We start from the raw sequence: 24,944 nt of genomic DNA on the forward strand, positions 1-24,944 counted from the left end.
GTGGCCATGTTTTTGTAGCACTGGATAACCTCTTTAAGACGCTGAGCCCTATATAGACTATAGTCTTGCCTAGTTTGGGATATCCAACATACTCCTTGTGTTGGAGCTTATTACTATGTAGTCAGTGTAACTCAAGAACTGGTACTGGTTCATTTTCCAGGGGCGGGATGATGGTTAGGTGGAGTTTAACTTGGCCACCATTGAGGTGCAGAGAACTAGGTGTTGGTGGAGGATGATGCAACAGGGAAAAATTAAAGAAATTTTTGTTCATCCTCCTATATTGGTAATGTCTAGTGTTGAGTAGCTCTGTCAAACTGTTCGGGTCCGGCAACATTCTCCAAACTGGAACGTTCGGTTGATTACCGATGGCTGAAGAAGTTGGATGCAGACCTAGGGAGTCCTGACAAACATGGATACAAACTATGGCCTATGGCTGTATCTGTTTTTTTTCACGACTCCCTAGGACGACAAGCCACCGCTAATCCAATGCCGAGCATTCAGGTATGGAGAATGTTGCCGGACCCGAACAGTTTGACAGATCCAATCGACGCCAGTAATGTCCAATGATACGAAACCACCATGGACATTGGCCACACAATTTTGTCTGGAAAACTGATGTCTCACTAGCAAAACCGTGTGACTAGTGGCCTGCGCATACTTGTGTGGTTTATAGACACATCATCGAGGCATTTGGGAACCACCATCTTGGACATTAACAGAGCTTGTCCTGCCGCCGCCATTTTCTATAGGCTAGCTATATAACATTGTTCTCTCTCTAGGGTAAGCTTCATTACTGTACTAGACTAGTATTATATCCGACCATACCTGCTGGATGTAAAGAATAATTCTGCTTTGTCATCTTTAGGCTTTGAAATAAACAATAAAATAACCAATAAAATAAAATAAACCAAATTTTTACTTTGTATGTTGTGGAATTATTGTTAAGTTTGCATCATCCTTAAAGGGAACGTGTCACATTGAACATGTTATCTGCCGGCATCATGTGATAGAGGAGGAGCTGAGCAGACTGATATATATATCGTTTTCTAGGAAAAGATTCAGCAGAATTTATAATAAGTTTTATTCCAAAGTTCTTTTCAGAATTTTAGTGGTTGACTCAACTTTTATGGTGGATATGGTGTTAATATTAGGGAGAGTGTTTTTGTTGGTGTCACATACGACGTCATTGTACGGACAGCACCCTGTCAGGCACCGGTGACGTCCCACCTGTCACAGTGTCTGGCCTCATGCTCTGGAGGTTATTTTCGTCCGGTCACGTGTCACATTCAGATGATGGGTGACATTCCTCCATGTACAGACGGAGCGCAGGGACTGCAACGGCCGCTTCTGCTGGAAGATTTGACATTATACAGAACATTATGGGGACACGTGTTATGATTACAGACGCTAAGGATGATAGCATGGTATAGTATCTATGAGACGTATACTCGGCCCTTCAGCCTCAGGTCTGTTCTGAGAGGAGAAGTCCTGGCTATGGCATCTGGATACAGACAGTAGACGGATCTGGGTGAGTTACATTTCTTCATCTTCTCCATTTGGCCCAGACTGTCATGAAGACTTATTTCAGCCACGTCTTGTCTCTGAAGTTTGTCGTCTGGTTCCACACTTCTTTCTGATTTTCCCCAAACCTAACCCAAACACCCCCATCATGTTGCTACCCCTAATACTATGCTTGCTGTGCTGCCCAAATACTGCAGAAATAGTGGAACAGAAGTACAGAAGTAATAATGCTCCCAATAGTAATAATAACACTCCTCCCTCTAATACCCCATAATAATGCCCCCCCCCAGAGTTACCCCCATAGTACTAATTCTCCCCATGGTAATTATGTTTCCTTAGAGTGTCCCCTTTAGTAATATAACCCCCTCATAGTGTCCCCCTTCGGGAAAAAAAAAATACCTGTTCCCTTTATAGAGGTGTGGACTTTTTGGGTTGGATTCCGATGTTATGTCCAATTGTAGTCACCAATTGGTGGCAATAGTTTTGGTGTAGTCAGGAATAAAGATGAGAATTGTCCCCAGGAGAGAGGTCGGGATGTAACAGACGAGACAGGAGAGGAGACTGCGTCAGAGTACCAGTCCCAAGGGTGAGACAGGAGCGACACTCATATAAACGTGGTCAGACCTGAACTTCACTGCCCGGCCATTGATAACTTTGGTAAATGAAGAGGAACAGATGCGGCACTCACTGAAGTTCAGTTTAACAAAGCTTTTATTCCGTCACATCCAGACATGGGATGGAGACTCAGCGGCAATGGACTGTTTCGAGCACTAAAACCTGTACGCTTCCTCCTGACCCTTAGTAGAGCGCACAGGTGTTAGGGCCCTATTACACAGGATGATTATCGTGCACTTTTTTTTTTTTTTTTTTAATTAAGCTTTTATTAACTTTTTAGTAAAATGGGGAAGGGAGTTACAGAAAGGAGAAGGGGATGGAGAAGCTTAAGAGTAGTAGCAATCGGTAAAGATACATTAGCCATGTAAACATATGACATTTACAGTACATTTCATTTTATCATACAAACTAGAACACAGATTACTAGTACATTCTATTTGAATCACTGAGTATCACATACCTAAGGGCCCTATTCCACCGGCCGATTATCGTTCGCATAATCATTAACGTTTAACAATCTCAAACAACCGCTATTGTGAAAGACCTGAAAACGTTCACTCATTTCCATGGAACGATAATCGTTACTTATGATTGTATTTGCGATCGTTTTTTCTTCGCTATTTCTTCGCTATTGCGTTTGTATCTACTGTGAATGACTGAGCGACGTCTTATTCAATGTGAACGATTTGCGAACGAGCAACGATAAAAATAGGTCCAGGTCTGATATAAAGCGATCAACGATTTCTCTTCGGTCGTTAATCGTTAACTGCTATTCAACCGAACGATTATCGTTTAGATTCGAACGATTTAACGATAATCTGAACGATAATCGTCCGGTGGAATAGGGCCCTAAGAGACACCACTGAGGTGTGAGGGTGCACGTAAGGTGGAGATGAGTGGAGGGGCACCACACTTGGGGCAGGTATGATCTGTGGTGATTGTCGTGCAAATTATCGTTATATTGTTTGAATGTAAACAATAATCTTTTGGTGTAAATGCAGGCAACGATCAAACTTCCAATGAGAAATTGTTCATCTATTTCTGACACCAAAATAATTGTTAATTGTTCGCTGTAATTCCACATTCGTTCGCTAATCGTTCAGTGTAATTGAACATTGTTCCTTCATTTGCCGGGATCAGATAAAGTAAACGATCATGGTAACGACTATCATTGTGTAATATGGTGAACAATTTCACGTTAACGATAAAAGATCTAGTTTTCGATCTTATAAATCACTTAGTCTAATAGGTCCCTTAGTGTGCATAATGGTCGTTCACTCTTAAGTCTCCATCCCGCGACTATATGTGATGGAATAAAAGCTCCTTTGAACTGAACTTCAGTGAGTGCCGCATCCAGTTGCTTGGAACAATCCAGAATAAAAGTCCTAGTCCTGTATCTTTTCCAGGCTTGAAAGCAGCATCAACTTATTTAGGCTATGTTCACACAACATATTTTTTCGTATTTATACGGCAATTTGCAACAACGGCCGTATAAATACGAAAAAATACGTTGGCCGGGTGTCTATGGGATCCAGGCTGGAGCGTATACACATAGTATACATGTCCGTTTTCTGCGGCCACTATTCAGTGAATAGCTGCTGTAGGAAACCCTGTCAGTTCACACTATGAAGCGAGCGGCTCCGGCCGCTTGCTTCATAGTGTGCTATGGGGAGTTCTGATGCGGGCACGCACGGAAGATCTTCCGTGACCTGGCCGGGTCACGGAACGGCCGGTCTTTTACGTCATGTGAACATGGCCTTAGACTGAAGCAATCAATGGCCAAAATGTCAGATTCGAGTTCAGTCTCATTTACTAGTTTTACTCAACCCTATCCAGGAACAAGGTCAGAAACTGCGTCAATGAGGAGTCGGGATCGGTAGCTCAATGAATGAGTATCAGGAAAGGAAGGAGGCAAAGGAACCCAAGAGAGCCTAGCTTCATATAAGCCAGGGATGGGGAACCTTCGTCCCTCCAGCTGTTGCAAAACTACAATTCCCATCATGCCTGGAGAGCCAAAGCTGAGCTGGAAGGACGAAGGTTCCCCAATCCCCATCCCTGATATGAGCCATTAAGACTTGGTCCGGCTGTCTTGGTATATAATGTCGCTGTAGCCTGAAGAAGGCAATAACCCTGCAGAAGACTCTAGAGAAGGAGCAGATGATATGTAGGTTGTCTAGCAAAAGGACAGAACCATGGCTCGGAGCTGTGATCGCTCACTAGAGCCCAATACAGGAACCGGACAAGGTGAGTAACAAGTAGTGTGCAGTCTCCTATACCAGGTACACCTGGATGTTCCCAATACACTAGAGTCTTTTTGGGAACACAGTCAGAAGATGAAACATTAGACAACCACATAAGACAACCATGATTATTGGATGATTGTAGTCAGAGCCCTCCATTTGCACTGGACTCCATTGGATGGTATAGTCAGAGCCCTCCATTTGCACTGGACTCCATTGGATGGTATAGTCAGAGCCCTCCATTTGCACTGGACTCCATTGGATGGTATAGTCAGAGCCCTCCATTTGCACTGGACTCCATTGGATGGTATAGTCAGAGCCCTCCATTTGCACTGGACTCCATTGCATGGTATAGTCAGAGCCCTCCATTTGCACTGGACTCCATTGGATGGTATAGTCAGAGCCCTCCATTTGCACTAGACTCCATTGGATGGTTGTAGTTAGAGCCCTCCATTTGCACTGGACTCCATTGGATGGTATAGTCAGAGCCCTCCATTTGCACTGGACTCCATTGGATGGTATAGTCAGAGCCCTCCATTTGCACTGGACTCCATTGGATGGTATAGTCAGAGCCCTTTATTTGCACTGGACTCCATTGGATGGTATAGTCAGGGCCCTCCATTTGCACTGGACTCCATTGCATGGTATAGTCAGAGCCCTCCATTTGCACTGGACTCCATTGGATGGTATAGTCAGAGCCCTCCATTTGCACTGGACTCCATTGGATGGTATAGTCAGAGCCCTCCATTTGCACTGGACTCCATTGGATGGTATAGTCAGAGCCCTCCATTTGCACTGGACTCTATTGCATGGTATAGTCAGAGCCCTCCATTTGCACTGGACTCCATTGGATGGTATAGTCAGAGCCCTTCATTTGCACTAGACTCCATTGGATGGTTGTAGTTAGAGACCTTCATTTGCACTGGACTCCATTGGATGGTATAGTCAGAGCCCTCCATTTGCACTGGACTCCATTGGATGGTATAGTCAGAGCCCTCCATTTGCACTGGACTCCATTGGATGGTATAGTCAGAGCCCTCCATTTGCACTGGACTCCATTGGATGGTATAGTCAGGGCCCTCCATTTGCACTGGACTCCATTGCATGGTATAGTCAGAGCCCTCCATTTGCACTGGACTCCATTGGATGGTTGTAGTCAGAGCCCTCCATTTGCACTGGACTCCATTGGATGGTATAGTCAGAGCCCTCCATTTGCACTGGACTCCATTGGATGGTATAGTCAGAGCCCTCCATTTGCACTGGACTCCATTGCATGGTATAGTCAGAGCCCTCCATTTGCACTGGCCTCCATTGGATGGTATAGTCAAAGCTCTCCATTTGCACTGGACTCCATTGGATGGTATAGTCAGAGCCATCCATTTGCTTTGGAATCTATTGAATGGTTGTAGTCAGGGCCCTCCATTTGCACTGGACTCCATTGGATGGTTGTAGTCAGAGCCCTCCATTTGCACTGGACTCCATTGGGTGGTATAGTCAGAGCCCTCCATTTGCACTGGACTCCATTGGATGGTATAGTTAGAGCCCTCCATTTGAACTGGACTCCATTGGATGGTATAGTCAGGGCCCTCCATTTGCACTGGACTCCATTGCATGGTATAGTCAGAGCCCTCCATTTGCACTGGACTCCATTGGATGGTATAGTCAAAGCTCTCCATTTGCACTGGACTCCATTGGATGGTATAGTCAGAGCCATCCATTTGCTTTGGAATCTATTGAATGGTTGTAGTCAGAGACCTCCATTTGCACTGGACTCCATTGGATGGTATAGTCAGAGCCCTCCATTTGCACTGGACTCCATTGGATGGTATAGTCAGAGCCCTCCATTTGCACTGGACTCCATTGGATGGTATAGTCAGAGCCCTCCATTTGCACTGGACTCCATTGGATGGTATAGTCAGGGCCCTCCATTTGCACTGGACTCCATTGCATGGTATAGTCAGAGCCCTCCATTTGCACTGGACTCCATTGGATGGTTGTAGTCAGAGCCCTCCATTTGCACTGGACTCCATTGGATGGTATAGTCAGAGCCCTCCATTTGCACTGGACTCCATTGGATGGTATAGTCAGAGCCCTCCATTTGCACTGGACTCCATTGGATGGTATAGTCAGGGCCCTCCATTTGCACTGGACTCCATTGCATGGTATAGTCAGAGCCCTCCATTTGCACTGGCCTCCATTGGATGGTATAGTCAAAGCTCTCCATTTGCACTGGACTCCATTGGATGGTATAGTCAGAGCCATCCATTTGCTTTGGAATCTATTGAATGGTTGTAGTCAGGGCCCTCCATTTGAACTGGACTCCATTGGATGGTATAGTCAGGGCCCTCCATTTGCACTGGACTTCATTGCATGGTATAGTCAGAGCCCTCCATTTGCACTGGACTCCATTGGATGGTATAGTCAAAGCTCTCCATTTGCACTGGACTCCATTGGATGGTATAGTCAGAGCCCTCCATTTGCTTTGGAATCTATTGAATGGTTGTAGTCAGAGACCTCCATTTGCACTGGACTCCATTGGATGGTATAGTCAGAGCCCTCCATTTGCACTGGACTCCATTGGATGGTATAGTCAGAGCCCTCCATTTGCACTGGACTCCATTGGATGGTATAGTCAGAGCCCTCCATTTGCACTGGACTCCATTGGATGGTATAGTCAGGGCCCTCCATTTGCACTGGACTCCATTGCATGGTATAGTCAGAGCCCTCCATTTGCACTGGACTCCATTGGATGGTATAGTCAAAGCTCTCCATTTGCACTGGACTCCATTGGATGGTATAGTCAGAGCCATCCATTAGCTTTGGAATCTATTGAATGGTTGTAGTCAGGGCCCTCCATTTGCACTGGACTCCATTAAATAGTTGTAGTCAGAGCCCTCCATTTGCACTGGACTCCATCGGGTGGTATAGTCAGAGCCCTCCATTTGCACTGGACTCCATTGGATGGTATAGTCAGAGCCATCCATTTGCTTTGGAATCTATTGAATGGTTGTAGTCAGGGCCCTCCATTTGCACTGGACTCCATTGGATGGTTGTAGTCAGAGCCCTCCATTTGCACTGGCATCTATGGGTAATCTTACGTCTATGGGGCTCTAGGACTGCTAGTGTCAAGGGAAATATAAATCAATGCTTCTCTAATAACATCACTTTCTCTGGTACAATAGTGGAGCATGTTACATACAAGGACGAGGTCTTCAGCCATATTCGGGTCCTCCTGGGCCCATGGCTGCAGCTGATCATGGCACTGGCCCAGACGTAGAGAGTGGTCACACTATGGAGAGCTTTATGGATGACGGGAAGATGAGTCTGGCAGCTGGAGGGTCTGGAGAAGGGTTCAGCTGTCCGGCCATTACATATACAGCAGAAACCATCCAGGGCTTAGTGTCAGCATTGGGCTCTATACATTATGAGGTCGGAGATAAGTCGCCACATGTCGGGGTTATTTTGGGTTGCCTTGAATTTATTATGAGGGATTAGGCCGGGCAGGGTATGTCCTGATCCGCATTACACTGATATGAATACTATGTCGCTTATATAAATAGCTATACACCGAATTATGTTGTTTAGGCAGAATGACAGCTGCTCGGGGTGCTGTATATGGCTGACATGCGCACAGGACACTTCTAGGCTTCCGAAGCAAATCTGGACTTTTCAAGGTAATAATACTAATGTAGTGCTCTCCAGCTGTTACAAAACTACAATTCCCAGCATGCCCTGACAGTGGACAGCTTCGGCTATCCGGCCATGTCGAGAATTGTAGTTTTGCAACAAGTGGAGAGTCACAGGTCGGGGAATATCCAATGCAGGATGAGGAACCTTCGGCCCTCCAGCTGTTGCAAAATTACAATTCCCATCATGCCTTCAGCTTTGGCTGCAGCTGGAGGGCCGCAGTTTGACACTTGTGCTCTACAGCGATGTCAGGTGCCGTGGCAGCCAGTGCCAGAAGATGACGTTGGTTCCAATGACTTTTTTGAAGGCAGCCTGCCCTGGGTTCCTTTGTCTCCTTCCTGAGTCTCATTCCTTGTTCTACTGATCCTGACTCCTGATTGACACAGATCCTGACCTCCACCTTGTTCCCGGATAGTACGTAAATGTGGCCAAACTCAAACCTGAAGGCTCGGCCAAAAAGGTGACTAACTTGAGGGCCAGGGCATTGGAATCCAACCAAGAAAGTTCATGCTTCCTTAGGGATTAGTGGTAAAGAATATAGAGATGTTTGGATTTCGCACCCCAGTCTAGATAGACTTTGACTTAGGGCCCTATTACATGGGACGATTATCGTGCGAAAAATCGTCATATCATTCAAATTTAAACTATAATCGTTCTGTGTAATTGCAAGCAACGATTGAAAAATCATTCGTATGTTGTTGATCGTTGATTAAAGCCCCTATTCCACGGGCTGACAGTGAGGAGCAAACGAACGCTATTAGCTCTTGTATGCTCCTCGTTCCCCGCTCGCTGTTGCTGCCATTCTACGATAATCGCTCTGTCTAATAGGGCCTTTAGATCTGACACTAAAGTTATTGCTAATCGTTCGCTGTAATTCCACATTCGTTCGCTCAAGTTTCGCATTTGTTCACTAATCGTTCAGTGTAATTGCACGTTGTTCGTCGTTTTGCTGGAATCAGATGGAGCAAACAATCGTAGTAACGATCGCAATAACGATTGTAGTAACGATCGAAACTAACGACCATCGTTCTGTGTAATATGGTGAACGATTTCAGGTTAACAATAAACAATCTCGTTTGCGATCGTTTATCGTTAGTCGTCAATCATTAAAAATCGCTTTGTGTAATAGGTAACTTAGAGAACTGACGTCTTTGGTAAAGGCCCTATTACAGGGGTCGACTGAGAGGAGCAAACGAGCGCTATTGCCGCCACAATTACGCGCGGCAGCAGCGAGCGGGTGAGTCCTGGCAGGGCCAGGGGGTGGCCCGGGTGATCGTCTGGGCAGCCCATAGGATATCGCGTTGGTCTGCTGACGCTGCTCCTATTGCACGGAGAGACGGCAGCAGATCGCTGCTATATAAGTCGTTTGTCTTTCAACATGTTAAAAGACAAATGACTTCAACGATCAGCTGACAAGAACGATGTCGGCTGATCATTGCCTTCTATTCCACGGGACAATTAACGTCCGATAGTCGCTCCGTGGAATAGGGCCTTAAGAGACATCACATACGTAATTTTATCCAACGTATCATCTTTGGTGGATAAATAACCCCACATTTTATGGCCGCCCTGCCAGGTACAACAAGACTCACCTCCCTTAGCTCCTTCTGTAACATTTGTGATGCAATTTCCCGGGATATCAGCTTATAAATTCTTTGTCTTTTATAGACGGTCGAGTCCAGTCCCCGTCCTATAGCCGCACCATGACCGCTCTGGTTTGCTTGGGGTCAATCTCGAATATCAAAGCTTTGTGGGAGAGCAGAATCCAGAAACACCAGGAGGAGCTGAAAGCGGAGAAGGGCCGGAGGGGGAAAGCTTCACTGGGAGAGTGAGTAGAGAAACACCACAATGTACCATAGGGTCAGTCTATGACTTGTAGAGATGAGAGCACTTCAAGCAAGCCCATGGCCTATGGGGCCTATTCCACGGAGCGATAATTGGCCGAAATGGCCCGATTCGGCCAATTATTGCTCAGTGGAATAGAGAAACGATCGTTTATTTAGGCCCAAACCTAAAACCATTGATCCCCCACTGTACATTGCTTCGTGGAATAGCGGTGCGCGGCGGGCGACCGACGATTTGAGAAGCACCATACATTACCTAGCAGGGCTTCTCCTCCGCTCCGTCTTCCTCCCGGGTCCCGCGGCGCAGCATCAGCTTCAGTGCCGCCTGACTGAGCTGTCAGACCGCTCAGCCAATCATTGGCCGGGACCGCCGTGGCCAGTGATTGGCTGAGCGGTCTGACAGGAGCGGAGGAGAAGCCCTGCTAGGTAATGTATGCTGCAAGGACATAGGTAACGATGTCCCTGCAGCCCTCGTTAACGATTGTCGGGCCGTGGAATAGGCCCAGTAAACGAGCGTCAATCTAGCAGATCGGCGCTCGTTTGCATCATTGATCGGGCCCTGCTCGGCCCGTGGAATAGGACCCTAAGGCTCTATCCATGGCTTCCAGGACTCCTTAGGGCAGCATCCAACTTCTTCAACCACCGGTAGTCAAATGTTGCACAATCAGTTTGGACAAGCCCTAATGTGCGCCAGGGTCGCTCCTCTTTAGTCATGACTAAACTTTGGTGGTTTACAATATATGAGGCATGGTATATACACATAGGTAATATATATATATCATCCTTTGCCGGAACAGAATCTCCAATGTATGGGAAAGTCGGATCCAGTTATCGAAGCTAAAAGAAAAAGTTTACAATGAAGATGGAAGATTAATCCTCAGGATAGAAAAGGAAGAGTGGAAGGTGAGTGATGTCTGAAAGTATTGTCTATGTGATTGCTAACATATTTATATATCACTTCATTTACCAAAGATGGATGACTCCTCAACCCAGCAAAACAGCTCTAAAGTCTTGGCCACTAGGTGTCTCACTCCTCTGCAGTCTGCTGTCCACTCACTGTTGTTAATGGAAATCTGTCTCTAGTAACAGCTAGATCAGGACAGAACACTGGATGAGGAGGGCGGGGCTTAACTACTGCTAACTGCTAAGGGAAAGAAAGTCCTGTGTGTTTATTACTGGCAATCATAGAGAACTCATACTATCACCTCTCCTGCCTCCTTTCTTACATCCAGACACTTCCAGCTTGTTTGGTGAAGTTACCCCAACTTCAGGAATGGCAACTACACCGCACGGGCCTGACCGCCATCCCCGCCTTCATTGCCAGCTTCAGTCACCTGCTGGTTCTGGACTTATCTCGAAATGCGATAAATACGATTCCTCGGGAGATCGGTGAGGACATAGACATAAGGATTTATTCTCTGTATTCCTGCTGCTTATAGAACCTTCTGTTATGGATGTAATCCTAGTTAAAGGGGTTATCTAGGATTAGAAAAAACATGGCCACTTTCTTCCTGAAACAGCACCACCCCTGTCCTCAGGTTGGGTATGGGGGTTTTTGAGGCTCAGTTCCATTCAAATCAATGGAGAAGAGTTGTAATACCGCTCACAACCTGAGGACAGGGCGGCGCTTCCTTTGGAGTAAAGAACCAACGGCCGATGTACGATCTGCTCTTCTTTTCATTCTCACATCTTAGGCCGGCTCACTAAGCTTCGTGAACTTCTGCTGAGTTATAACCGTATAGCCGAGGTCCCTGCGGAAATAAGCGGCTGCCAGAGTCTGGAGAGACTGGAACTTGCTGTGAATAAAGACATTAAAGAGCTCCCGGCACAGGTAGGAGAACACAGAGGACTCTCTCTACTGCTGATATAATAGTGCACTGTATGGCGGCACTCGGCAGGTTCTTAGATAGTCATATAATAGTGCACTGTATGGCGGCACACTGCAGATACTCAGTATAGTCATATAATAGTGCACCGTATGGCGGCACACTGCAGGTCCTCAGTATAGTCATATAAAAGTACACTGTATGGCGGCACACTGCAGATACTCAGTATAGTCATATAATAGTGCACCGTATGGCGGCACATGGCAGGTGCTCAGTATAGTCATATAATAGTGCACTGTATGGCGGCACACTGCAGATACTCAGTATAGTCATATAATAGTGCACCGTATGGCGGCACACTGCAGGTCCTCAGTATAGTCATATAATAGTGCACTGTATGGCGGCACACTGCAGATCCTCAGTATAGTCGTATAATAGTGCACTGTATGGCGGCACAATGCAGATCCTCAGTATAGTAATATAGTAGTGCACTGTATGGCGGCACACTGCAGGTCCTCAGTATAGTCATATAATAGTGCACCGTATGGCAGCACACTGCAGGTCCTCAGTATAGTCATATAATAGTGCACTGTATGGCGGCACAATGCAGATCCTCAGTATAGTCATATAATAGTGCACTGTATGGTGGCATACTGCAGGTCCTCAGTATAGTCATATAATAGTGCACTGTATGGTGGCACACTGCAGGTCCTCAGTATAGTCATATAATAGTACACTGTATGGCGGCACACTGCAGGTCCTCAGTATAGTCATATAATAGTGCACTGTATGGCGGCACACGGCAGGTGCTCAGTATAGTCATATAATAGTGCATTGTATGGCGGCACACGGCAGGTGCTTAGTATAGTCATATAATAGTGCACTGTATGGCGGCACACTGCAGGTCCTCAGTAAAGTCGTATAATAGTGCACTGTATGGCGGCACAATGCAGATCCTCTGTATAGTAATATAATAGTGCACTGTATGGCGGCACACTGCAGGTCCTCAGTATAGTCATATAATAGTGCACTGTATGGCGGCATACTGCAGGTCCTCAGTATAGTCATATATTAGTGCACTGTATGACGGCATACTGCAGGTCCTCAGTATAGTAATATAATAGTGCACTGTATGGCGGCACACGGCAGGTGCTCAGTATAGTCATATAATAGTGCACTGTATGGCGGCATACTGCAGATCTTCAGTATAGTCATATAATAGTGCACTGTATGGCGGCATACTGCAGGTCCTCAGTATAGTCATATAATAGTGCACTGTATGGCGGCACACTGCAGGTGCTCAGTATAGTAATATAATAGTGCACTGTATGGCGGCATACTGCAGGTCCTCAGTATACATCTCATCCCTCCTCCAGCTCAGTACACTGACGGAGCTGACACATCTGGACCTGAGTATGAACCAGTTTCCGACCATCCCGGCAGCGGTATTACAGCTCCCAGCACTGGAGTGGCTGGATATGGGGAGCAATAAGCTGAAGACACTACCCCAAGATATAGACAAGTAAGTGCTGCCATGTAGCTGCTATACGGCCTCTGGGTCACAGTATATGACTCCTCTCTATGGGTCTCCTGATACAGAATGCAGTGTCTGCACACCTTATGGCTACAACGCAATGAAATCTCAGAGCTGCCCGATTCTATCTGCCGACTACAGAACCTCAATACACTCGTTCTCAGCAATAACCAGATGAGAGGGATCCCGGCCTGTCTGCAGAGCTTGGAGAACCTCAGGTAAGAGCTGCAGAAGAGTTCTTTCATATTAACTGGTGACAGAAAGTTATATAGTTTGTAATTCACTTCTATTTAAAAATCTCCAGTCTTCCATCACTTATCAGCTGCTGTATGTCCTACAGGAAGTGGTGTATTCTTTCCAGTCTGACACACTACTCCATATTCTATGTCAGGAACTGTCCAGAGCAGGAGAGGTTTTCTATGAGGATTTGCTGCTGCTCTGGACAGAGGTGGCAGCAGAGAGCACTATGTCAGACTGGAAAGCGTACACCACTTCCTGCAGGACATACAGCAACTGATAAGTACTGGACGACTGGAGGATTTTAAGTAGAAGTAAATTACAGAGTACCCCTTTAAAGCGGTTGTCCAGGATTAGAAAAACATGTCCACTTTCTTCCTGAAACAGCACCACTCTTCTCTGGGTTTTGCAGCTCAGTTTCATTGTATTGGGCTGAAATGTAATAACAAAAAAAAACTCGAGGACAGGGGTGGCGCTGTTATTTTCAGGAAGCTTTATTTTTCTAATTTCTAATCCGTGAAGAGATCTATGAATAGAGAAGAGATCCAGACCTGGTGGTAACAGCTTCTCTTCCGACAGGTTTGTAAACTTTAGGGACAATCCTCTGGAGCTGGAGGTCTCACTGCCCCCGAGTGAAGATGAAGAAGAGGAGGAGAGGGAGCTGTACGGATTACAGTTCATGCACACCTATATCCAACAGAGTATCGGTGCTGGGAGCGCAGGTCTGGTCTCCATACATACACGTCCTATATGTTATATGCTATCAGTGTATAGTCCTGTTATCGCCATAAAAAGAAAGAAACCCTCTAACTGCAGTAAACAATATATAGTTAAAAAACAAAGATTACTCATCATGTAATTACCCCCCTGCTCCTGCAGCAATGACACCACATCCATCCATGTGACAACAGCCAATCACTGGCCTCAGCACTGATGCCAGCATGTATGACACATGACCAATGCGGTCAATGATTGGTTGCAGTGGTCATGTGCATGTAGGTGATGTCATCACTGTGGGAAGTGTAAACAAAGATTTCCAAGCATCTCTGGGGGGGCGCAGCAGATCTAACAGGTTAGCAGCCTTTAAAGGGGTACGCCGCAGGTTTTTTTTTTTTAATCAACTGGTGTCAGGAAGTTATACAGATTTGTACATTTGCTCTATTTAAATATCTCCAGTCTTCCAGTACTTATCAGCTGCTTTATGTCCTGCAGGAAGTGGTGTATCCTTTCCAGCCTGACACAGTGCTCTCTGCGGCCACATCTGTTAATGTCAGGAACTGTCCAGAGCAGCAGCAAATCCCCATAGAAAACGTCTACTGCTCTGGACAGTTCCTGACATGGACAGAGGTGGCAGTAGAGAGCACTGTGTCAGACTGGAGAGAATACACCACTTCCTGCAGGACATACAGCAGCTGATAAGTATGGGACGACTGGAGATTTTTTTTTTACAGAAATCATTTACAAATCTATATAACTTTCTGACACCAGTTGATTTATTTTTTTTCCCTTCAGAGTACCCCTATAAGATGGGACAGTAAATGTTATAGAGGAAGCAGTAAGTGATGCTGGAATAACTTTGTATTTCAGACAATGAGGATCTAAGGAAAGATGGCGGCTCATGTTCTTGACAGACACGAGACACATCATGGAGTCCTTGTTTTATTGCATCCTGTGCACATAGGAATCTGCATCCCCCTCAATGTGCTTCATGAGCAGAACAATATGGCTTCCTGAAGCGGACTGTAAACTTTCCTGGCATGACAGCCTGAATTACATCATCGTGTTCCTGATGAGCTGTCCGCTTTGTTCTGAGAGAAGATGAGGTCACAGCTAAGCGTCCCCTTTATATACGTGAGGTATGGCTGTCAGGATGATGTTCTCTAATGACACCTCTCGCTCAGTGTAATACTCTAGGCCGGCCTCATATCCCATTCTCTCCAAGTAGTCCACACGTCCCCGGTCTATGAGCAGCTTGCAAAGTCGCCCTAAACGTTCTCGCTCCTCCACAGAAAGCTGTAACCTGGAAAACACAGAACAGAGGTCAAAGGGAATCTGTCACTAAGTTTATTCCACCTTAAATAAGTGCAGCATGAAGTAGTGACAGAAATGCTGAACAGATTGTTGTATTACTTACATCCTTCTGTTCAGCCGTTCTCCTAATATGCAGGAGAATAGGATTCTTGTCACACCCCTCTCCCCGCCCTCCAGCTGCTGATTGACAGGTGACTGCCTATACACACCATAAATAGATAACTGCCAATCAGCAGCTGGGGGTGGAGTTTTCTGCTTCTCATGAATATTCAGGACTACTGAGCTTATGCACATAATGGAGAGGACTACTTATTGTCTATGTTATTCAGGAAGATATCTCTGGATCAGCTGCACAGTACAATGTAAGTGATACATGATTCTGTTCAGCTTCTCTGTCACTAGTTTATACTACCCTGAAATTGGACCTACTGACAGAGTCTCTTTAAGGATGTGCTCCATATAGGAGTATATACTAGTATATACAGGCCCCCTCATGTCCTCACCCATCCATGGACTCTGTATTACAGTCATTGTTTCTCTGGTCCGCGTCGTGCTCTTCTATCTCCTCAGGGTTCCTCTGGTCCGGGTCATGCTCGTCCATCTCCTCAGGGTTTGCTCTCTCGCTGGCGTTCTCCACCTCTGATGTCCTCCTGGTGCCGCACGTAGCCCAGCTGGACATGCGCTGGAAGAAACCGAATTCCCGCTGCCCCAGTCCAAGTCTTTCAAAAAAGTCTCTGCCCACATAGTGCTGCCAGTCACAGCGATGGTGACAGCACAGGGCGATGACTACTCCATCCACGCGGCACCGGTATGGGGGCTCTGTACTGGCGGACTGCTCAGTGTCTGTCCTGCAGCGCTTGGATTGGGGTTCTCCACCTGGATTACTGGAGTCGTGAACGAGACATCGAAGAGCCAAATCTACAGGGGAGAAGACAACGGAAACCTCAGCAACACCAAGGGGGAGATTTATCAAACATATCAACCGGGCTCCCACGTCACGGCTGAAACATAACAGCTATCAGTTGCGTGCGCTACAATCAGACAGGGAACATGTCCTCTATTTTTGAGTTCGCGAGGTTCCCAGCCGTCTGACCCACAATGAGCGTACACTCATGTCTGTGGTTAACAGGGATTACAAAAGCATGGCTGCTTTCTTCCAAAAACAGCGCCACTCCAGTCCTCAGTTTCGATGTGGTATTGCAGCTCAGTTCCATTGAAGTGAACGGAGCTGAAGTGTAATACCGCAAAGTAAATCTGGTACAGTCAGTATTCCGCTGCATTTTAAGTAAATCTGTGTATTTCAATATCTCACCGTGTTCATGATTTCATTGACTACAGACACAATATTAGTCACAGCTGAGAGTTTGCTACAGTGGCATCCATTCTGGTTAACGCTCTTACCAATCCCAGTAAATGACTAAAGCATTGTTCTATGGCTGATGTACCTGTGCCGGCTCCACAGAGGTGCTTACCGATCCCAATCACCGGCAGCCGCTTCTCAACCAGACTGGGGACCCGATCTAAAGTGATAAAACCAGAACGGTCTTAGGTTTGGATTGATGCGGCGCCGATGATGTAACAAGAATTGTTGATTCATCCGCAGAAATCCATGTACAACCAATTGTGATGAAAGGAAGTGATGTTAAAGGGGTACTATGTTGAAAAAAAAAAAGATTTTCAAATCATTTGTAAATTATTTTCATTTAAAAATCCCCAGTCTTCCAGTACTTATTAGCTGCTGTATGTGCTGCATGAAATGGTGTATTCTCTCCAGTCTAACACAGTGCTCTCTGCTGCCACCTCTGTCCATGTCAGGAACTATCCAGAGCAGGAGAGGTTTTCTATAGGGATTTGCTACTGCTCTGGACAGCACTGTGTCAGACTACAAAAAATACACCACTTCGTGCAGGACATACAGCAGCTGATAAGTACTGGGAGACTAGAGATTTTTTGAATGGAAATAATTTACAAATCTGTATAACTTTCTGACACCAGTTAATCTGCAAAACATCTTATTATTCACCCCTCCAATAATGATCACCCCCACAAACCTAGGTGCAGGTGCTGGATGTCAATGTGCAGCCGCTCAAACGTCGACTTCCTCTGTTTGCCATCCACCTGTGAGCAAAAAAACAAATAACGTGAACCTTTCACTTATAACGTGATTATATAAAGGAAAGTGTGATACACTCTTTGGTTATCGTATCTAGAGGATCTGGCTTAGATACTGTGAATATGTATAATATTGCCATGATATTCCCTTATTGGGGGAGATTTATCAAACATGGTGTAAAGTGAAACTGGCTCAGTTGCCCCTAGCAACCAATCAGATTCCACCTTTAATTCCTCACAGATTCTTTGGAAAATGAAAGGTGGAATCTGATTGGTTGCTAGGGGCAACTGAGCCTGTTTCACTTTACACCATGGTTGATAAATCTCCCCAATTACGCATATAATTTTACCACATATAGGCCGGGTTCTCACTTTGCAGCAGTTGGATGAAGCCATAGCCAAAGGTGGTGGCCAATGTCTGAAAAGATTTGCTGGTAAAACGACATTCGCACGGCCATTAGCAATCACATGTACAGCCGGTCTCCCCCAAGCGTGATGGTGAAGCAATATATATATATTCACCTTCTTCATGTGAAAGCATGAACAGTTGTGTCTGATACATGGGACACCTGCGCCATGGAGCGCCCCCTATCCTCAGGGCGATGTGGTGCAGACAGTCTTGACCACTTTAAAGGGGTTATCCAGATTTCTTCCAGAAACGGCGCCACCTTCGTCCTCAGTTCAGATGTGGTATTGCAGCTCAGTTCTATTGAAGTGAATAGAGCTAAGTTGTAATACCACACACAACCTGAGGACAGGGGTGTCGCTGTTTTTGCAAAAAAGTAGCTGTGTTTTTTTTTTTTTACAATCCTACATAATCCCTTTAAGTTTCCACACAGCTCTCACCTTAAACCTGGTTGTGGCTCTCTCCACCAGCAGAAAGTGGACGTTGTCGGCATCTTCGGTGGCGGTGTTAACCCAGTGCGATAACTTCCCTCTACCGGCACCGAATTCTACAAAACATCGAGATGGGCCGAGCAAACCCAGTCTTTCCAGATGACCCAAAATAGAGGCCTGCGGTAGGAAAGGAGTCACTCTGATCACCTCCATAACATGTCATAGGTTCTTAGAGAACGGCTAAAGCTATACTGGCATGCTGGGAGTTGTAGTTTTGCAACAACTGAGGAGCCCGCTGCTATAATGGTATTTATTTAGACCAGGGATGGGTAACCTTTGGATCTCCAGCTGTTGCAAAACTACAATTCCCATCATGCCTGGACAGCCAAAGCTTCGCTTTGGCTGTCCAGGCATGATGGGAGTTGTAGTTTTGCAACAGCTGGAGGGCTGAAGGTTCCCCATCCCTGCTACAGATGATAACATTATAGATAAAGATCATAAAGGAGCTGACATTACTGACCAGGTCAATGTATTCTGGTGCAGACTGGTCCAGCAATGATCTGATCAGTCTACACATATAATCCAATAGCATAGGCCTTACCTGCTGTCTGAGATGCTTGGCGGCAGAATCTCCATTTGCCGGATCGCTCAGAGCCGTCTGTAATGCCGGATGACTGAGCTTCCTGTCCCGCAGAGGAGGATCCAGGCCTGTGAGTATAGAGACAAACACATATAAGCAACAAAGATAAAGATACACAGACAGTATATAACCTACCATATATACCATACAATATCAGGGTGTGAGAACTACATTTCCCAGAATGCCTGCTCTGTAAAGCCACTGAACAAGCAATGACAGATAGGCTTAATGCTGGAGGAGCGTCTTATCCTCTTACAACATGGCTGGCTACACTAACCCCCAGCAAGGACAGGGCACGTCCACTGAAGTTACAGAGCCGAATACAGAGGGAATGACATCTGTGTCACTGTCGTTTAATTTTTTTTTTGCAGAAATCAATAGTCCAGGCGATTTTAAGAAACTTTATAATTGGGTTTATTAGCCGAAAAATGTATTTTTATCATGAAAAAGCAGTTAGACGCTCTCCCCCCTGTCTTCATGGTTTTCTATGGAGAGGGGAGGTGTGGAGGGAAAACAAAGAGTTAATTTAAATCTACATCACCGGGCTATCTCCTCTGAAGTCAGCACTGACCTCTCTGACCTCTGAATACCGGCTTTCACACAGGTCCCGCTGTGTAATCCTTTGTTCTCTGCTGGTGACTAATCCCTCCTCCCCTCTCCATAGGTTAGACAGGGCACAACTGCTGTAAAAGAGCCGAGATTTCTTGATAATGAGCAGTGAATGAGACAGAGGAGGAGGGAGGGGAGGGGGACCTGGGGAAAGTCTTTTTGAATGCAGATAATGGCATGTAAAAATCAGCTTTGTTAGTACAGAAATAATTTTTTTTTTTTGCTTAATAAAACCAATTACAAAGTTTCTTAAAATCGCCTGTACTATTGATTTCTGAAAAAAATAAATAAAATAAAAATAAAACATCAGTGACACTTTAAAGTGTAGCTGTCATTAAAAATATTTTTGCAGCAATCAGCAAAAAAAGCCTCTTTCTGTACTCACACCCCCCTAACTTCTCATCTGCTCATTATCAGACAAAGTGGTCTACATTACAAAGAAGCAAAGTGAAGACAGGTTTGCTGAGTCCATTATAACCTATGGAGGGGGGAGGGGCCGAGGGGGATGAGTGAGCAGGAAGAAGAGACAAGCAGCTGTACAGTTTGGAGACTGGGAAGATAAAATGCTGGATTCACAGGTCAGAAAGGTCAGTGATTATCTCGGAGCTTGGTTAGAGAAGATTAACCCTTTAAGGACATGGCCCATTTTCGTTTTTACGTTTTCGGTTTTTCCTCCTTGTGTTTAAAAGGTCATAGCACTTGCATTTTTCCACCTAGAAACCCACATGACCCCTTATTTCTTGCGTCACTAATTGTACTTTGCAATTACAGGCTGAATTTTTGCATAAAGTACACTGCGAAACCAGAAAAAAATTCAAAGTGTGGTGAAATTGAAAAAAAAAACGCATTTCTTTTATTTGGGGGAAATGTGTTTTTACGCCATTCGCCCTGGGGTAAAACTGACTTGTTATGCATGTTCCTCAAGTCGTTACGATTAAAACGATATATAACATGTATAACTTATATTGTATCTGATGGCCTGTAAAAAATTCAAACCGTTGTTAACCAATATACATTCCTTAAAATCGCTCCATTCCCAGGCTTATAGCGCTTTTATCCTTTGGTCTATGGGGCTGTGCGAGGTGTCATTTTTTGCTCCATGATGTGTTCTTTCTATCGGTACCTTGATTGCACATATACGACTTTTTGATCGCTTTTTATTACATTTTTTCTGGATTTGATGCGACCAAAAATGCGCAATTTTGCACTTTGGGATTTTTTTGCGCTGACGCCGTTTACCGTACGAGATCAGGAATGTGATTAATTAATAGTTCGGGCGATTACGCACGCGGCGATACCAAACATGTTTATTTATTTATTTATTTGTTTACTTTTATTTAAAACCTGGGGAAAGGGGGGTGATTCAGACTTTTATTAGGGGAGGGGGCTTTTTACTATTAACAACACGTTTTTTTTTTTTTTTTACACATATACTAGAAGCCCCCCTGGGGGACTTCTACTATATACACTGTGATCTCTCATTGAGATCTCTGCAGCATAGATATGCTGCAGAGATCCATGAGATCGGCACTCGTTGGCTTTCGGCTGCTGCAGCCGGAAACAAACGAGTGCCGAGCCGAGGACGGCGCCATCTTGGACGCGTCCCCGGCCGGCATCAGTAACGGAGATCGCTCCTCCGGGACAAGGTCCCGGAGGAGCGATCTCCCCCACTAGACACCAGGGAAACGTTGCCTCCGGTAATCGGAGGCAGCTGTCAACTTTGACAGCTGCCTCCGATTAGCTAATTAGCGGGCACGGCGATCGGACCGTGCCCGCTAATAGCGGCGGTCCCGGGCTACACGCGGCACCCGGGATCGCGGCACTTCAAAGCGGGGCCGCCGCGCGGCCCCGCTTTGAAGTGCTAATGAGGACATAGGACGTACCGGTACGTCCTATGTCCTTAAGAGGTTAAAGGATGATGTGCTGTGCAGGGCTGCCTTTTCTCCTCTCCGTGCTCACTCATTCCTCTCAGCCCCTCCCCTCTCCATAGAGCATAATGGACACAGAAATCCTGCTTCTTCTGAAGTGAGGGGGGGAGCTAGGAAAACAGCTTTTTCCGTACAGAAGGAAACTCTTTTGCTTAATAAAACCTATTACAGAGTTTCTTAAAATCGCTTGTACTATTATTACTTATAGATTTTTGAAACATGACATGTAAATGAGAGTTACACTTTAATAATGTGTTCATATGTTGTTGCCTGTATGAGAAGCCATTAGAACTATGAATGCAGCTCGGAACGAGAATGAGACGCATCACATAGATTATTTGGAGCGCTCCAATGCTTCATTACTTTGGCTCTGCCACCAATAATCTACTTAAAGGGGTTATACAGGCTTACAAAAACATGGCCGCTTTCTTCCATAGACAGCGCCACTCCTGTCCTCAGTTTGGGTGTGGTATTGCAGCTCAGTGCCACTAAAGTAAAAGGAGTTGAGCTGTTATACCACACACAACCTGAGGGCAGGAGGGGGGCAGCCATGTTTTTCTAGTCCATCCAGGATGAGACTCACTCACCTTTAGCGACCTGGAGCAGCTGATCCGTAAGCTTCTTCAGCTCTTCCTTGGACAAGGAACTAAGGCTCACCTGAAAGTAATAGATGTAAGTGTATGTGCCGGCCCCTGGTATCTGTGTCTGAACAGGACACCAACATTCATCACTTCGATCAGAGATGGGGAACCTGCCGCCCTCCAGCTACAATTACAACTACAATTCCCATCAGCCTTTGGCTGTCCAGGCATGATGGGGATTGTAGTTTTGCCACAGCTTGGGCGTTGAAGGTTCCCCACCCCTGGCTTTGATTGACCAGGAGCAAAAAATAGGGAAATTCTGAGGAAAAAAAATCACTTCACAGACCTGACTACAGAGAGGAGAACAGGGGAGCCTAGATTACACATCCTCACTCCCCCTCCCATCCCTGTTGCTTCCAGGTCACTGTCAATCAAGCAGAGATAGGGAAGGGACGGGAAGGGAGGAATTATATTATTATTATTATACAGCCATCAGCTTTCTATAGAGATCATACTACAAGTCACTATGTGGGCCGACACTTACCTGCTCCTGACTCGTATCCGCTGACACGGCTCCAGAATTCACATTGTGCACATAATAAACCTGCAATAAAATAATAAGAGGGGTAGGCTGAGCTGTGAGCGTCATCTATTGTCTTCTCTATCAACTGGTGTGACGTTTCGACGTAATGCTGTGCAGATCACTTTACAGCAGACTCCTCCTTATCATCACAGACGGAGCAGGAAGTCTCAGCTTAGTATTAGGCTTAGTGGCCAGAAGAATAACTGCAAGATTACAGGATTGTTTTATAACATGGGTGTCGAACTGCTAAAGCCCCTGGCTGTCCAGGCATGATAGGAGTTGTAGTTCTGTAACAGCTGGAGGGCCTGAGGTTGAAACCCAAATTTTTCTAGGATAGGTGGTTAAATGGAAAAATAGAAAAAAAATGAATATATATATATATATATATATATATATATATATATATATATACATATATACTGTATATACACTCTACCAGTGTTATATGTGTCAGTCACACAGTATAGCACCTCAGTGTCGGTCACACTACTACCCCCAGTATCCTATAGCAGTGTACACTGTATACGCACCGGCTGAGGCTTCTCTCGGGAGTTGCACTTCTTGAGATGTTTCTGCAGCTGATCTTCATACACCGTGCTATAAGAATAAGACAGGATACTGTATATAATATTCTGCGGAGACGTAATGTCTCATCCTGAATAGACGGATATCATGGACACTCACTGTTCGGGGTCCAGAGGACAAGGGATCCGTGTTCTGCTGTTCGGTTCCTGCAATTTAAACACATGGTGATGTGTCAGTCATCTTAACTGCTACGTCTGAACAGACCCTTAGGCTGTGGCCCAGAGCAGCACGGGAGTCGCTGATGTCTAGGTCGGTGACCACGTTGCTTCCACTCGTTTAGTAATTGCTGTTAAAGGGGTACTCTGGCGAAAAAAGATTTTATTTCAAATCACCTGGTTTCAGAAAGTTATACAAATTTGTAAGTTACTTCTATTTAAAAATGTCCAGTCTTCCAGTACTTATCAGCTGCTGTATGTCCTGCAATAAGTGTTGTATTCTTTCCAGTCTGACACAGTGCTCTCTGCTGCCACCTCTGTCCATGTCAGGAACTGTCCAGAGCAGGAGAGGTTTTCTATGGGGATTTGCTGCTGCTCTGGACAGTTCCTGACATGGACAGAGGTGGCAGCAGAGAGAACTGTGCCAGACTGGAAAGAATACAGCACTTCCTGCAGAACATACAGCAGCTGGAAGACTTGAGATGTTTAAATAGAAGTAAATTACAAATCTTTCTGACACCAGTTGATTTGAAAGAAAAAGACTTTTGCTGGAGTACCCCTTTAATGTCTCATCTGTTTGTTTACAAGGGTCCATAGACTGCAGGGATCCATACTGGGATGACAGTACTGGTGGACGCCCATGCCTATATGTTTACCAGCGGGTTCCAGCCTGTCCTTCCCAGCTGTCGCAAAACTACAACTCCCAGCATGTATGTACAGCAAACAGTTGACGGGGCATGCTGGGAGTTGTAGTTTTGCAACAGCTAGGGAGCCACGGATTGGAAATCACTGCTGCATCTGATTGCTAGTGATGTCACTATCTGCAGAGATGACATCATCGGGGATGATGAGGATAGATATCAGGTTGCGGAGTCGCTGGCAAAACTACAATTCCCAGTATGCCCAGCTGGGCATGCTGGAAATTGTAGTTTTGCAACACCTGAGGAGGCACAGATTGGAAATCACTGCTGCCTCTCCATGTGCTCCATTACTAGTGATGTCACTACCTGCAGTGATGACATCATCAGGTTATGAGGTCACTGACTAGGATTTAAAGGTGTTCTCTGGCCTGGAAACACTGATGTTTTGCTGCATTGCCCCCTATGTTTGCACATGCTATAGTCATACATCACCTCCCCATGGTCTGCATGCTCCCCACAATACTTCTTCCCTGCGGACACGATCATCTTGCAATATCGTTTCTTCCTCTGCACGAAATGACTGCACCTGCCCGGCAGGGGGCCCCCAACACCGCCAGTATCCGGGCAGGGGCCCCTCTCCTCAGCCCTCACATCCATCACCTCCTCTATCTGGAGTATTTCAGGGCTCCTCTACAACTTATACAACGTCTACATTTGCCCACAACAAACATGGCCGAT

General features: G+C 45.7%; 2 protein-coding genes across 2 annotated transcripts; one reads left to right on the top strand and one right to left on the bottom strand.

Annotated features, from left to right (window-relative positions):
- The first annotated feature begins 1,318 nt into the window (after nt 1-1,318).
- Nucleotides 1,319-15,954, top strand: LRRC39 (leucine rich repeat containing 39). Its single transcript, XM_069967555.1, has 9 exons — nt 1,319-1,528; nt 9,732-9,891; nt 10,705-10,810; nt 11,140-11,296; nt 11,602-11,738; nt 13,110-13,255; nt 13,333-13,485; nt 14,084-14,226; nt 15,092-15,954. Exons 2-9 carry the CDS (start codon nt 9,767-9,769, stop codon nt 15,130-15,132), a joined length of 1,008 nt encoding a protein of 335 aa, XP_069823656.1. The 5' UTR covers nt 1,319-1,528; nt 9,732-9,766; the 3' UTR covers nt 15,133-15,954.
- Nucleotides 15,148-24,934, bottom strand: TRMT13 (tRNA methyltransferase 13 homolog). Its single transcript, XM_069967556.1, has 11 exons — nt 24,699-24,934; nt 23,510-23,556; nt 23,356-23,422; nt 22,787-22,846; nt 22,249-22,318; nt 19,086-19,192; nt 18,494-18,661; nt 17,587-17,653; nt 16,981-17,055; nt 16,039-16,453; nt 15,148-15,524 (listed from the first exon to the last, which is right to left on the bottom strand). Exons 1-11 carry the CDS (start codon nt 24,861-24,863, stop codon nt 15,335-15,337), a joined length of 1,431 nt encoding a protein of 476 aa, XP_069823657.1. The 5' UTR covers nt 24,864-24,934; the 3' UTR covers nt 15,148-15,334.
- Between the last annotated feature and the right edge of the window lie 10 nt (nt 24,935-24,944).

Source organism: Dendropsophus ebraccatus, chromosome 4 (assembly GCF_027789765.1).
Source record: "Dendropsophus ebraccatus isolate aDenEbr1 chromosome 4, aDenEbr1.pat, whole genome shotgun sequence".
In the NCBI taxonomy this organism is placed as follows: Eukaryota; Metazoa; Chordata; class Amphibia; order Anura; family Hylidae; genus Dendropsophus; species Dendropsophus ebraccatus.

Excerpts from the sequence above, each read along its gene's own strand:
- LRRC39 (XM_069967555.1), top strand. The coding sequence starts at position 9,767 with ATGACCGCTCTGGTTTGCTTGGGGTCAATCTCGAATATCAAAGCTTTG. Across the intron at positions 9,892-10,704 it reads GGGAAAGCTTCACTGGGAGA|AATCTCCAATGTATGGGAAA; the intron begins GTGAGTAGAGAA and ends TTGCCGGAACAG. Across the intron at positions 11,297-11,601 it reads TACGATTCCTCGGGAGATCG|GCCGGCTCACTAAGCTTCGT; the intron begins GTGAGGACATAG and ends CTCACATCTTAG.
- TRMT13 (XM_069967556.1), bottom strand. The coding sequence starts at position 24,863 with ATGGATGTGAGGGCTGAGGAGAGGGGCCCCTGCCCGGATACTGGCGGT. Across the intron at positions 22,319-22,786 it reads CGGATACGAGTCAGGAGCAG|GTGAGCCTTAGTTCCTTGTC; the intron begins GTAAGTGTCGGC and ends TATTACTTTCAG. Across the intron at positions 17,056-17,586 it reads CATCCAGCACCTGCACCTAG|ATCGGGTCCCCAGTCTGGTT; the intron begins GTTTGTGGGGGT and ends TTATCACTTTAG.